Genomic DNA, 15,068 nt, shown 5'->3' with positions numbered 1-15,068 from the left:
ATATTATTAAAATTCCTATCTCGAAATATTTTATTCGCGTAAAAAAAAAAAAAAAAAAAAAAAAAGAAAAAAGAGAAAAATTGGAAAAAATGTAGAGCATATATATATATATATATATTCATAAAAGAAGCGTATATGTAAGATGGTTGAAATCGAATAGAAATTACGATGCATACGATTGCTCGAATGGACTTTATCCGGAGAAAGAAATAATCTTTTATGCATGCTTGAGAGGGATGAGGACATAGCATGTATCCGGTAATCTATCCGAATAGTGAAAAAAAGAAGAATGGCTTTTCAGTTTCCTATCCCTCGAGTCCGATATATTCAACGATGCCTTCTCATTTTCTCTGAATAGCTAATATCGTGTCTCGCATATACGTTAAAAAATATATATCTGCCACTCTCGTTACATTTGAAAGCTGTACCGAGTATTTGTACGACGAAATAAATGTTGCAAGGATGATCACTGTGTTATTATTAAAATTATTATTTTATTCCCATAAAATTGATAAAAAAAATTGTTTAAATTTTTACTATCACGATAGATAAGTCTAGAAAACCAACAAATTATTGATAAATTATGTATTTTTATAAATACATAAGTATCGAAGGTGTTCGAGGATGATAACAATATTTTCTCATTTTCCTCGTCTTCCAATCTATATTATTTTTCACATCTGTGTGAATAAATTATTAATTTAAATAAAAAAAAAATACAAAACACCTATGCATTATCAAAATTTCGTTAGAATCGTTTTCGATAAAAATTCCGACACAAAATTCATAAAAAAAAAATAAAACGTATCGAAGGCGTCCGATTGTATTACGCCCGAATTTCCTCGCCCTTCCCCTTCCTCGCGTTCTAACCGTTAACGCTTTTCTCCTCGAAGGAAAGAAAAAAAGAAGGGAGAAGCGATTCTCGCGACTCTCGGTCAAAATCCACCTTCTCGGTGGAAAAATATCCGAGAGATAACAATCTCACGGCGGTGAATTACGCGCGTTTTATTCGCGTTTTTAAGCAAATTGGGTTGGAGGATTCATAAATTCCTTCGGTAACGCGGCCATACTCGCGATGTATTCCCATCTCTTCTGCCTCGACTCGGGCTCGACTTGAATTTTAAAAGAAAACGCCACCGCGCACGGTCTAAGAAATGAATCCGTTGCGGGGGGAGGGGAGAGGCGGGAGGAGAGCAGGAGAAGGAGAAGGAGAAGGAGAAGGAGGAATTGTCGAATCTTTGCGCACGGCACGCCTTGTTGCTTGTCGAGGAATGAGACGTTGGCGAGCGAGCAAGTAATATTATATCGAAAGTTTATAGTTTCGTTCTTGGATTTAAGGTTAGGTTTTCATTCTGTTGAAGTTTTTTATTACATAAATTATTTATTTTATCTTATATATTATCGGATTGATGAGATTGCGTTTGAGAAAATTATTCGAGAAGAGGATTGAGAGGAGTAATTTCTTGAAATGAGGGGGGGAAAATAGGGAGAAAGGAAAATCGAGAAGAGGAAGAATTTGAAAGAATTTTGTTGATTTAAAAATTGAAGAGGCGATTCAGGCGGAAGGAAATGAAGAAGAGGAAAATTTCGTTGAAGGATTTGAATGTTTAATCGTGAAACAACGCTTTTGGTTATTAACGATTTTATCGTGTAAAAGAAATTTTTCTACTCCCCGTTTTAACCTCGAAGAATCGATTTACCTTAATTCCGTTATCTCAAAAGTATTGATGGGAAAATTATGAATAAAATTAGACGATCGATCGATAGGCATTTCGAATCATATTTATCGATGATACGCCTAAATGATATGTGAAATTGGCTGCTCTGAATAATATTAAATCAATGTTATATTGGGTACATACATTACGCGATACACAGTCGCGTAATTTATTTATTTTAATTAATTTCGTTTAACTCGTTATCTAATTAATTTATCGTGTAATTATATTGGAACTTGTATTAAAATTGTTTAGAAAATTAATCGAAACATTATAAATATTTTTTGCAAATAGTATAAATATCAAAAAGAAGATGTTGAAACGAAAGACGAAGCAAACAATTGATAAGAAAATTGAATGGCGATACGGTTAAGGGAATTAATAGTTGCAAACTGTGATATTTGAATTACAGTCTGTGAAACTTTACGCAGTAACAATTAATAAACTTTGATATCCTGTGTAATAATGGAAACATTTTACGATACAATTACAACCGTTTGACTTTTCAATTATTCAAAATTAAAAAAACCATATCGATTGATCTGATAAATCTGGAAAAGAGTATTCCTTGACAAACATAATTATTGAATGATAATTCGTTATTTTATGAATATTCGATCACAACTGTTTTGGAAGAAATCTTTTCTTTGTAAAAATTGAATGAGAGAGAAAGTGATGACGTCTAACCAACCAGAAAGAGACCAGAATTGATAAACTCGACGTTAAAAAATTAAAGAAATGAATGTTAAATCAATCAGCAAGAGCAATTTCATTAAAAATTAATGAGTTTGGTGTTTAATATTGCTTTTTTTCTTTAAAATTAATCTACGCATATTCGTGAACGAATGATTTATATTTATCACCTGATGTTTTTAACTGGAAATTAAAAAGCTTAGCAGTAATTGAAATGAGCTCGATAAAATGGATTACGAAGTTTGCAGTTTTAATTCCAGGATTTCTAACGAAATCGGCGAATTAATTCAGTCAGTTTTCATATTCCTGCGAGATTCCCTGCAATATTTGAATCTGCGATGAATTAAATCGTCAGAGAATTCGAGCTCGTAACTCTTACATTTCTACAAAATTTAACAAAATTTAAATATTCGATTTTCGATTTATGGATATGATGAGAAAATCACACTCGCAATATTTGGAAAGTAAAACGAGACTCTAACTTGTGGAATAGTAAAAAGATATATATTAAAATATATCTGTTAATTTTGCCTCTCAATCTTCTCCAATTCCTCTCCAAAATGAATGCCAATTCATTTTTAGAAATATCGAAACAAAAATTTAAGAAATCACTATTAAAAACTACTAACGTGTTAAATTTTTCACAAATAAAACTTTCACAAGGAAGTTCACTTTCTGTTTAAAATAAAATTTTAATTTATCTATAATATCTCAACATCGAAATGTTTCCGGTCTTACGATCGATTGCAATCCATCTCTGCAAAGGGTACAATTCGATCAAAATTTGTCACCGATACGCGACAACGATCCGCGCGTCGTGTATCGTGCAAGAGTGGCGTGAAAAGGAAGGCGACGCGGCGAAGATATCGCTTACCTTTATCCTGGGATATCATTGGTCACGGGCGTGCCATTAGAATGCCTGACTGACCACACACCACGTCTATCTCGCGCGGAAAACTAACAAGAAGTTGATTGAACGGAAAACGATATCACACGATATCGCCCCCCACCCCTTCCGAAATTGGCTCGTTTTGGAATTTCAAGGGATAAACTGGCAAAAAACACCGGTCCCTCGACTATCCGTTCATATCGCGTCGTTATTACACCTCGTCAGCCGCTCATTATGCCGTATTGTTCTGGTTGAACCGAGTCGGTAATCCCCTCGAATCGACAGTCCTATCAAATGTACATGTCTATTGCCATTTTAAATATCGTGTCCCGTATAATGTCCAGACGTGAACGCGTTTCGGGACCGGCACCGACTAAACTCCTGCCGACAGGCAACCCGTTAGGACAACCGTGCCCTTGGCTCCTGCGCCTGATCGTTCTTTTACAGCGACACCACTCGCTCAATCGAGCAAGTTACGATTTTACCAAGTGTCGGTAACGTACGAGCGAGGATGAGGATAAGAGTATATTTATTATCATATGAAACCGGATTAGTTGTCGCGGAACTATATTTTTCGAACTACTTATCCTCTGAGTAGAGACGAGGAACAGACCAGATGCGACATTTCTTACCGACATATACTTTGAAATACCGATTTTCAAGAAATAAAAACGTTTCTTATGCCCTTTAATATAATTTCTACGTTTCGTAAGGAAAACCGACGGGGAAGACTAAATCTAAAAATAAAATCTAAAACGATTCAATAACAGATAATTAGTTTACATCAAATGAAGATCAAATGCCTTTTCTTTTATTCATCCCCTTTAATTCACACCTGTAAAAAACTTAATTATCAGATTAATAATTAAAAGAATCAATAATTTAAGAAAAAAAAAGGAACCCTTACGTCTTGAAAAGAACAAATTATCAAAATGTTGTTAAGTAATTCATAATTTTTTATAATTTTGAAAATTAAAAATTTTCTAATTATAATTTATGCGAATCATAATAAATTCTTGCTATAATAATTTGATATATATTTTCAATAATATTTTCAATAACAAATGTTCCGTTTACCTGGAGATGCTGAAAAGAAGGAAAAAGTAGCCAGAAGGGCTATGAAATTCATCCACTCGATATAAACCCGAACAAACCGTGAGTGGATCTTTTCTCTTTCGCAACACTAATATACTAAATTTGTAAAACAAACCGCGAAGAGTGCACCAATATATTTACAATTCTCGATCAATGAAAAAAAAAAAGAAAAAGAAAAAAAAATGAAGATTCCCGATAGCATATATCCTTAAGTAAGTGATTATTATTCACGCAACTCTATTAATACTAATTTATGCACTCGTATTCAATTGTACGCAACACTAATGACGGATCCATTACAGTCATATCAGACTGCCGTTGTACAATCATTCTCATGCAGATTTTTCAACTGCATTAAATGGTTCAGGAATCATCTTCCACAGTCATTGTGAAAGGACATTGAGCAATTGTATACGCAACACTAATTCAAAAACGCGATAATCCATGGACGCAACACTACTTTAAAACGCGTTTACTCATCAATGCAAAAAAAAAAAAAAATAAAACTATTGTATGTATTCAAAGCTATTAATAAAAAATTAAATGAAAATTTAATATTTTTACAATTTTAGATAAAAGAAATTATACTAATTTACAATTTAAAAAATTAATATTTAAAGACAATCGCGTAAAATATAACACGCAACACTATAGCAAACGCGATCATTATTTTTCCGCAACGCTAATTCAAAAATCGCGACTTGCCCATTAAAATTGGATGACGGGCCCGCATGCATCGGCCAGACGATACAAAAACACACACTACGTATTGCTAAAACGAGCACAGTGACAAGATAGTAACAATGACTTCCCATTCTTTGGATCCGAGAAACAAGATCCAAAAAATGAGAAACCATTCGTTGCAGCCCTCTTCGTGACAGTTTGTCGGGCCTCTTCGGTCTTCCTCCTTCGGGCGCGATGCCCGCTGAAACTTAAATCTAGGCTCGAGATTCGCTACTCGAGAATCAAGAAAAAAAGAAAAAAAAAAGACTAAGTCACGGAAACTAAGCGCGCATGGACGATCAACGATCGCAATGATCGTTGCCCGTCGTACACGCGCGGAATCTCGAGCGCGACGTTCGTTTCGAGAAGAAATCGCGACCGCGACCGCGGAATTCGAAAAGCCGATAGACGAAGCCGGAGAAGAGTGACATGCTTCGCTCGTTCCAGCTTCATCCTCCACTTTTCGAATTATATTTCCTGAAACAGGTTGCCACGCGAAAACGCGCCTACCCGAGCGGAGACTGTGACAACCTGCCCGGCCCTACCTACTTATAATTAACACAAACATACCAGAAATATGCTACCTATCCTGCCTAACCCTATATTTAAAAATTGGCAAAACAGGCATACCAACACACTCGTTCCAACGATTCTCACGCATAACGCTCGGGCGCAAAAAACCTAAACTAGGGAAAGCGTCCCGGGACGCCTCCGACACCCGAGCTTGGCACGCTGCATTCACACTCTAACTTTACGTACCATTTTCCTGAAATCGACTGACGATGGCTAGCGACCATTGCGTGAATCACGAAAAAATCTCGCGTACGTCTTGATTCCAATTGCGAATATTTAAAATCGAAAGAATATAAGTGTCTTCTAAAGAAACGATTTTATTAATCAGGATAGATGATATAAATTTTAATATCATTATTATAACGTGAAATAATAAGATTAAGGCAAAAATTATTATCGTAAATGTTATATTATAATAATGATGAATAATTGTGAATAAATTAGTATTTGAAACGACGCAATTCCACAGCCTAACCACACGCATAATGTGGAAAATACGTCGCGCACGATACACTAACGCATCGTCAGTCGCTGAAAAATTGTTAAAAACTTATAAATTAAAATCATCGTACCCATTGCCTCTCTCTCACCCAAGTAGCACCTGGGCACGTGAGTGAGATCCTGGCAATGGACACGGAAGGGGTTAAATCTGAAAATCCTGAGCTAAAAAAATATTAATGAATCTTTTCTAACGGGCTAATATTATTTAATTTATGTATTTTTGTTTTATGAACTTTAATGAATTTTTAATAATAAAAAATATTGAAAATTTAATATTAAATAAATAAAATTATCAAGACTTGAATATAATTAGTGAATCTAATTGAATTATTAATGGAAGTAAACCTCAGGCGATTCCTTTACCAAAGTATATATTCGAAAAATAATGTTCAAAAACCTGTTACTTTGGTTCCGAAATCTGCCTGTCGCGAAATGTCTTCTTGCGCATAAAATTTCACATATTCTTGAACGAAAGAAATAAAGTTCTATTAGTTTTAATATTTCAAAAATCCAATAATTAAATCATCGTGATACGCTATTGTACAAAATGAAATTAAAAATGATTTATTATCGCATTAACGATAAAAGTTAAATTCTATAACTGCAATAGTTGCAACGAAGTCGGATGATGTCCGACTTCTTTGCTATCTTGTCATTTTCAATCATTTATTATTAATTAAAATATACATGTCTCGCATAAATATTTGATTCTGCGAATATGATATATCAAAATTTATTAATTAAAAACTTATTATCGATTTCTTTCAGTTTATATTATTTATTATTATCAATAGAACATTACTATTGATGATTACCATTCAAAAACGCGATGCACAAGAAAACCTAGCCTGATCTAATAAATAAAATACAGAAAATGTTACTATTCATGGGTATAAATACTCATGGTCACTGTGCTCGTGCAAAATTCTACGTATACAACCGGTTACCCGTGTCGTTTCGGACCTTTCATCCTACGACATGATTGAGTAACTGGAGGAATCAAAATGCATGCGACTCACCATTCGATGCGAAGAATCTGCATTGTCATGGATGCTGCAGTAATCCATGAGAAGTCGTTGAGAAGCAGACAAGTAGGAGGATGGAAACTGCAAAAAAATTAAATATTTTAATTCAAAATGTAGCAGATACATTAATTATTTGAAGTGAGGAAGGACAAAAATCTATATTAGTGAATAGAATATAGAAAGATAATTACCTCTTCGCGTGATGGATACAATATGTTCTTGAAAGGAGCACTGATTCTACTCTGTACCGAAAACGAATATTTAAAAAAAAAATAAATAAAAGACTATTAGCGCGTTTAAATTATAGTTCACGAAAAAACACAGCTTCTAATTTCGCGAATGGCTATTATAAATAAATTGAATTAGAGCAGTTGTGCTCTAAAAAATATTGAAAATACTATCTCGAAACAAACACTGACTCTATCGACTGCATTGCTCGCAGTCACAAATACTCAACATTGAGATCCAGCAGAAAACAGCAAAGACTCCTTTAACAAAATATAAATTATCATTGTAGTATTGTTCTTCAAAACACAGCAGTGATTATACGGTAAATTTTAAAATAACATAAATAAATAAAATAAAGAATTATAATTCTAATAAATTCTAGTAACGATAAAAATTGAAAATCTAATATAAAAAATGAAATTGAAACTTTAATAAAAATTCTATTTTTATGAAAGAATAAAAATTTAGTTAAAATGAAAGATAAAGTGATAATTACTTCTTTGCGTAATGGATGATCGCCTTTTTTTCTTGATACACTGATTCTATTCTATACCAAAAACGAATAATTAAAAAAAGAAATAAATAAAAGACTATTAACTCGCCCGTTTAAGTTAAAACCAACACTGATTTTAATTCCGCGAATAACTGTTACAATTAAATTAAATTGAAGCAATTGTGCTCTAAAGAATATGGAAAATACTTTTACGAACTAACCACTGACTCTATCGACCGCATTGCACGCGGTAAAATTTTCTGAAAATAAAATTAATAAAGAGGAGTACAATAAAAAAAAGGAAGGAAATATTATTTCAATATTTTTCTTCTCCTTTCTATTCAGTCATTTTGTTTCAGACAATATTATTCTTCTGAAACTAATATTTCAAATTTTTCAGTAAAGAAATATTATAGATAAATAGAATATAAAAGAATATTATGAATTACTTAACAACGATCAATAACAATCCAATAAAAATAAAATATGTATAGATAAATGTATAGAATGTATAGAAAAATGTATAGATACATACGAAATATCAAATTTTATTGCATCTTCATGGAAAAGCATGATAGCGTCCATATTGAAATTTTTCCCGCCAAAGTTATTCCAGCAAGTAGCCAATAATCTGTATAATCTGTATAAAATAAGACTTTCAAATGAATCTATATATAGATTTGATTATATAGATCGATTAAATTAAAATAAAATAATAATTAAGCTGAAATTTAATTTTAAAAAGTCAAAAAATAAATTATTTCTAACTCTAACCCTCAAATATATGAATAAAAAAAAAATAATAATTTACCACTCAAAAAACTTTCAATTATATATAATAAACACGTATTGATTGACTGTATGTATGTACGAATGATAAAAAGTAGCTATGGAAGTAAAACTATTCGAAAAATTAATTACGTACCTCGAGAAAAAAAGATTCGTATTAACACCACAATTAACGACACTGCAATGACGCTTCGCGCCATAATTTCGATTATCGAAATAGAAATCACGAGAGAGTTCGATATATTCGATAGTTTGACGAGTAATGTATGTAATACAATATAAATAAATTAATCAATTATATATTAATTATTTATATTAAAATAAAATAATTACCAATTATATTATTATTATTATATTAAAATTGAACGATAATCTAGCTAAGATATTATTTTAGAAAGTCATAATATGATTTATTTGCAACTCTAACCCACAATAAATGAATAAAAAAAAAAGAACAATTTAGCACTAAAAAAATTTTTAATTATAATAATAAACACGTATTATTTGATTACGCGAATATAAAAAATAATTATGGAAGTAAAACTATTCGAAAAATCAATCACATATCTCAAGGAAAAAAGACACGTCTTAACACCATAATAATCGACACTACAATGACGCCACGATTTCGATTATCGAATTAGATGGGATACGATCGACAATTCGACAACAAATCGAAACATGAGCATTGCACGAATGCGAACGATCAATTTTTTTGGAAGAATTGTTACAATAAAAAATGTTTATATTCTCGAGTAAAATACGGATCAAAGAGAAAGATATTATTAAGATTATATATGTAAATAATATAGATAGATGCATTTAGAATAAAAATATGTCAATGAAATAATTTAATGAAATAAAATTTAAATTATAATGGACTAATTATTGTAGATTTGTTTCGATAGGAATGAATCTATTCTAAATGAATATGTTTTTATGAAAAGAAATAAAGTGTTACCTGATATACGAGAAAATCATCGGCATAATAAATCGTCATGCTGTTCGTATGTAATAAATCACCGTTCTTTCAAAATCATATTGGCACAATCGAACAATAATCTGCACAAATAATAATCAAAATTATAAAACAAATATATAAAATTAAAATTATAGTAAAATAAAGCAATAAATGAATTTAATTCGTAAATTTATAATACGAATCACTCATAATATAACAGCCGAATAAATGATCGAAGCAAAAAACAAGAAAACTCAAAAACTAATTAATTTCGTTTTCACAATTTTACTTCTTTATTAATTTTGTAATAAAATAACAATCGAATTATTTATTGCGTAGTCAAAATCATGCACTCTAACCGATAACACGTCCTGTCACGATGCTTTTTGACACAAGAATGATGTCTCGCGCCATAATTTGTCTACCGGCTTTCCTGATTGGTTGAAAAATGATTGCGTACCATAAATTTGTCTAGCAATTTTCTATTGGTTGAAATAATTTATTTTTATTTAATAAAAAAACCGCGCGAAAAATTGAAATATTGTTACTGTAATACAATTTATTAAATATAATTTAATTGTGATTTTCTATTACATCAAAATTTTACGAAAAAAAAAGTTTTATAAATATTAAAAATGTAATAATGATAAAGTATTAAAATTAGTTTAACTTAAAATTAAGAAAATTAGAAAATGTAAATCAAAATGTAAAAAATTAATAAATTTGAAAAAATTAATACAAAAAAAAAAGAAATTTAAATGTTTTTAACTATCGTAAATTATAAAAAGCATAAAAAAATCTATGATTTTTTAAAAAGATATTTCAAAAAGCATAAAATTCTATAAGATGTCATATCTATTCTGTACTTGGTCTATGATGCTATTATAGTACTTGATATAATTGTATAGTATTGAAATAAAACTTAAATATATGTATATATATAATTATATACTTATTTTGCTGTAATTTTGTTCTTCTGTATCATCTATGACAATGTGATAATGAATTATGTGTTAGATCTGTGAAATGCATATATAGTATACTTTTTATATAAAAGAAAATTAATGAATGACACGTGGATTTATTAAGGTTATATACATATAGTGTGTAATATAATATTCTGTGAAACAGTTGATTTAAATATATTATTTAAATATTATTTAAATATTTGAATTAAACATTATGAATTATGATAAATATTATTAAAAATCAATATGAAATTTTATACCAATTCAATAAAATCTTGTACTGCTCGTATTGGAAAGTTAACAGAATTTAACAGAATTCCCAATAGTAATTTTGAAACTCCTCTTGTTCTTGTTTATACAAAGGTAAAGTTTAATGTATATATAATTCGTATATAATTCATTCGTATATAATATATAATTCAATAAGTAAATAAAAATATTTTATTCAAAATTTTATTATTAGGGAGGTAGTGTACCACATTTAACTAAAGATGTTTTCAAAATGGTTACTTCAGATTTACAAATGTTATCTGTTCCACTTAGTTCTACATATCTAATGTTAGAATCAATAAAGGATTGTAATATTAATTTTGCAAATTTTGTAGGAATGAAGGTATATTATATCATAATTTTTCAATAACATTCCATTCATAAAATTTAAATAATAAATATTTTGTTTTTTAGGAATATATCAATATTCTTACTTTGCATGATCCAGCTTATGTTACACCTTCAGGTTTTCAAGAAATGGATTTCACTCCTATATGGACTAGAAAAGGAAAGTGTAAATTAACTCCCAAGAAATATATGGATGTAATTGAAGCATTTAAACCAGATATGTATGTTGCTTTGTATGATGGAGATACCAAAATTAATAGTAGTAGAAAAAGATTATCAAATGCTATACGACGTAGTACAACATTCTTTGAAAAATGTTTTTCTATACATTCTTCATCTGAAACATTAAAATCTTCAGAAATATTAGGTGTAATCGAAGGTGGTTATGATAAAGAAGCTAGAGCATGGTCAATAGAGTTTTTAAAAGATAAACCTTTAATTGGATATGTGATTGATGGATTGCATAATAATGGACCAAATGTAAAGGATATATCAACAGAACAAATTAAAGAAATAGTGGAATATACAGTTGTGAGTAATAATATCTCTCTTCTGTATTTCTACATTTCTTTATTAAATGTATTAATTGCAGAATCTTCTACCTGTTGAAAAACTTAAAGTATCAATGGGATGTTGGAATCCTCTTACAGTATTAGATCTTGTTGAGTTAGGTATTGATGTATTTGATACATCATATCCTTATATAATTACCGAAAATTTAGAAGCTTTAACTTTCTTATGTGATCATCATGATTGTAATAATATAGGACATGTAATATCATTTACAGAAGAAAGGTAATTGCTGATTTAATTGCTAATAGCTAAAACAGAAATTATTATAAAAATTATAAAAATCTTTTGTTTTAATAAGAAATATTTTATAACAGATATATAGATGACTTTTCTCCTATTTGTCATGTCTGTGAATGTCTTACCTGTAAAAATCATACTAAGGCATATCTACATCATTTGTGTAATACCAAAGAAATGCTTAGCACAGTTCTTTTAATGATGTAAGTTCTATAATAATATAATTTGTAAGTAATATTAATATTTAATATTCTATGACGAACATATATATTGATTTGTGATGAATTTTCAGACATAATCTACATCAATATTTCGAATTTTTCAAGATTATTCGAGAAAATATAAAAAATGGTACTCTTGGCGATTACAAAAAGAAAATTAATTTAAAATTTAAACAAAACAATGTCGTTCAGACAGATCAGCAAGACACAATATCTATATGTTCTTAACACAATTTTAAAAAAATATTAATATTTAATAATACTTTTTTAAAATAATAATAAATAATAGTAGTTGATAATTATTTTTATATTCTTTTTTTACAAATATGATAAAATTTAATTACATACAAATTTTATAAGATATTAATAATTATTCCGGTAAAAAATTAGGATCTAAGTAATTGTAAGAAGAATTACTAAAACTTTGTGGGAAATAATCCAAATCATAACTTCTAGTATACTGAGGTGGCTTAATAGGAAGTAATCTATGTAATGTATCATGTAATGGTTTTTCAGCTTCTAATTGTGCTACTGCACAATCACCACATAAATCAATTCCATCTTGGCATTCTGTACAATGCCATCTCGTACCTGTCAAGGGATCTTCCCCACAAACTAAACACTGTAAAAAAAAAAAAAAAAAAAAAAAGAAATCAATTTTGTTTTAATTCCTTTGTATTTTTTGTATGTTTTAAAAATATTTTATATACATACTTTATATCCAACGTGTTTATATACAAAAGATGAATTTTGTTCTTTCTCAGCTTTTACTTGTTTCAATAATTCTATATGTCTCAATTCTGGATTATCATCAATAATACTATTTCCAGCATCATCTTCCTATAAATATAAAGAATAAAATCACACTGCAAATTACATTTTCATCAAATTATAAAATTGTTGCAATACATACAGATTCTTCTGTAATTGCTTGTTCTTTGCTTTCATCAGGCATTGTAAAAGACATATCTTGATGAGGAAAAAATGTAGAACGCCTGAATAATGAATAGTTATTACGTTGATGTCTATGACCCATTCCTTTTTTAACATCCAATTTCATTTTAGGACCTCGACCAGGTATAGGTAATCCAGCTCTTAAAAGTTTAATGAAATATTTCTGGACTCTACTAGATACTTGTTTTGGAGTTCTATTACCTATTAAAAATTAAAATTAATCTATATATTAAACAAGAAAGATATTAATAATGTACCTAAAGCATTAGCTATTTTGGTCCATCTTCTCATTTCTACATCCTCTGGTGGATATTCTATTAAAAGTTCTTCTAATCTTCTTTGTTCTTCTACTGTCCATAACTGATTGAAAGTCTCTGGTTTACTCTCATCAAAAGCACGTCCTCTCACTAAAATCTTTTAATTATACATATTTATATTAAATATATAAATTTTATACATGCAATAAAATAAAATAAATAAAATAAAGTAAAATAAAATATTTATATCGAATATATAAAGCGTAACATACTTTTCCATTCTCTTGTTCTGACTTTGTTTGTACATGAGGCAAAATATGTCCATGTCTTGTTTGAGGTCTCATACGCATATCAGGTGCAGCTATATTATATTGAGTCCAATCAATATAAGGAATTTCTGCAATTTTTTGTGATCCTGGTAGTTCTGGCAGTTCACCATTTTGTATCTGTGCTACAAAAGATATTGGATCCTTCAATGCTTTGGAACGAATTGATAAAAGTTTATCCAAATCTTCTAAAGCTTGAACACGTTGAGCTTCAAGAATTACGATTGTTTTTAAAAGACTAGTATAATCTTTATTTCCTTTTAATGCCAAATGATCAGATTCGAAATAAAATTCATTTGGTTCCTCATCTTGACACTTTTTTTGTTCATCTTCCATTGCTAATTAATATTTAGCATGCCCGATAGGTTATATATATATTCACCGTAACACCTTAACCTTAATTGTCCGTCAAAATAATCCACATTAAAAACAGAATGTTAAATAAAATCAATGTATTTATATTAATTATTACTCCATTTTCAATGATATGTGAATTTAATTTAAAATATGAATGATTAAGCGTAAAAATTGCGAAAATATTTTCACAATACGATTTTAAAATGCATACTCTTCATTCTAGACTCTAGACTCAGCACGTGTTGCAAACGTAAATTCAAACATTAAATATGTTATAGAAGAAAATTAATGTTTTATATTATATATTGTATTTTTTTTTAAATTTCGATTTGTAATTATTATTAAAATATTATATTATATTATTTTAATATATTTGCATTTTAATTATATAAAAAAAAAATTTCAAAAAATATATAAACGAAATCATTTAACATCATAAATGAAAATATTGTAGCTTCAAAATATAAATCATAGAAAATTTACAATATTATAGAATTTTTCTTTTTTTATAGTATTTCTTCATTTCAAATAAATAATATGCTTTCATAGTTTGCGCAATCATTATTCATTGCTCTTTTCAAAAATTTGCTTTATCTTTAGTCCAAATGTACTTTCGATAAAACTATACGAGGAATAACACAAAGGACATAATCAAATAAGTTAGTCATCGGTGAAAGAACATAAATATAAAGAAGAATATAAATCGGCGAGATATTTCTTTTTATAATATTACCATTATTTTATTAAATATCGAATGAAATGCGAATTATCTTATCAAACATACTTCTTTATAGCGAAACTTCGTAATACTTCAAAATTTAAGCAATTTCAAGGTGATACACGTTCAGTTCTTATTTCGGTACAAGATC

General features: G+C 29.2%; 3 protein-coding genes across 4 annotated transcripts in view; 1 reads left to right on the top strand and 2 right to left on the bottom strand.

Annotated features, from left to right (window-relative positions):
• The window catches only part of LOC100864824 (uncharacterized), a 119,252-nt gene extending 109,198 nt beyond the window's left edge, over positions 1–10,054 (bottom strand). The window contains exons 1-2 of one of the 2 annotated variants that reach the window (XM_086913532.1): positions 9,689–10,054; positions 8,474–8,578 (exon numbers count right to left, since the gene is read on the bottom strand). The gene's annotated coding sequence lies outside the window, so the exon portion shown is untranslated. Of the gene's footprint in view, positions 1–3,285; positions 3,677–8,473; positions 8,579–9,688 lie in introns of those variants that run through there. The other variant, XM_012495182.3, reaches the window with a different exon arrangement.
• A 482-nt stretch (positions 10,055–10,536) lies between these two features.
• LOC100864941 (queuine tRNA-ribosyltransferase accessory subunit 2) lies at positions 10,537–13,068 on the top strand. Its single transcript, XM_012495171.3, has 6 exons — positions 10,537–11,019; positions 11,120–11,269; positions 11,341–11,805; positions 11,867–12,069; positions 12,162–12,287; positions 12,377–13,068. The coding sequence occupies exons 1-6, from the start codon at positions 10,903–10,905 to the stop codon at positions 12,531–12,533; spliced, it is 1,218 nt and encodes a 405-aa protein (XP_012350625.1). The 5' UTR covers positions 10,537–10,902; the 3' UTR covers positions 12,534–13,068.
• On the bottom strand, positions 12,595–14,467 carry LOC100868074 (Ada2a-containing complex component 1). The gene is made up of 5 exons (XM_012495172.3): positions 13,789–14,467; positions 13,517–13,673; positions 13,219–13,460; positions 13,020–13,145; positions 12,595–12,927 (listed from the first exon to the last, which is right to left on the bottom strand). Exons 1-5 carry the CDS (start codon positions 14,176–14,178, stop codon positions 12,676–12,678), a joined length of 1,167 nt encoding a protein of 388 aa, XP_012350626.2. The 5' UTR covers positions 14,179–14,467; the 3' UTR covers positions 12,595–12,675.
• Positions 14,468–15,068: the final 601 nt, after the last annotated feature.

The sequence above is a fragment of the Apis florea genome, unplaced genomic scaffold (assembly GCF_048593485.1).
Source record: "Apis florea isolate Af1SG1 unplaced genomic scaffold, ASM4859348v1 contig_1914_pilon, whole genome shotgun sequence".
In the NCBI taxonomy this organism is placed as follows: domain Eukaryota; kingdom Metazoa; phylum Arthropoda; class Insecta; order Hymenoptera; family Apidae; genus Apis; species Apis florea.
This window is presented reverse-complemented; position numbering and strand designations above follow the sequence as displayed.

Coding starts and splice junctions, on each gene's coding strand:
- LOC100864941 (XM_012495171.3), top strand. CDS start 10,903: ATGAAATTTTATACCAATTCAATAAAATCTTGTACTGCTCGTATTGGA. Junction 11,270..11,340: donor CAAATTTTGTAGGAATGAAG/GTATATTATATC, acceptor TTTGTTTTTTAG/GAATATATCAATATTCTTAC. Junction 12,288..12,376: donor AGCACAGTTCTTTTAATGAT/GTAAGTTCTATA, acceptor ATGAATTTTCAG/ACATAATCTACATCAATATT.
- LOC100868074 (XM_012495172.3), bottom strand. CDS start 14,178: ATGGAAGATGAACAAAAAAAGTGTCAAGATGAGGAACCAAATGAATTT. Junction 13,146..13,218: donor AAGCAATTACAGAAGAATCT/GTATGTATTGCA, acceptor TTATATTTATAG/GAAGATGATGCTGGAAATAG. Junction 12,928..13,019: donor ATAAACACGTTGGATATAAA/GTATGTATATAA, acceptor TTTTTTTTACAG/TGTTTAGTTTGTGGGGAAGA.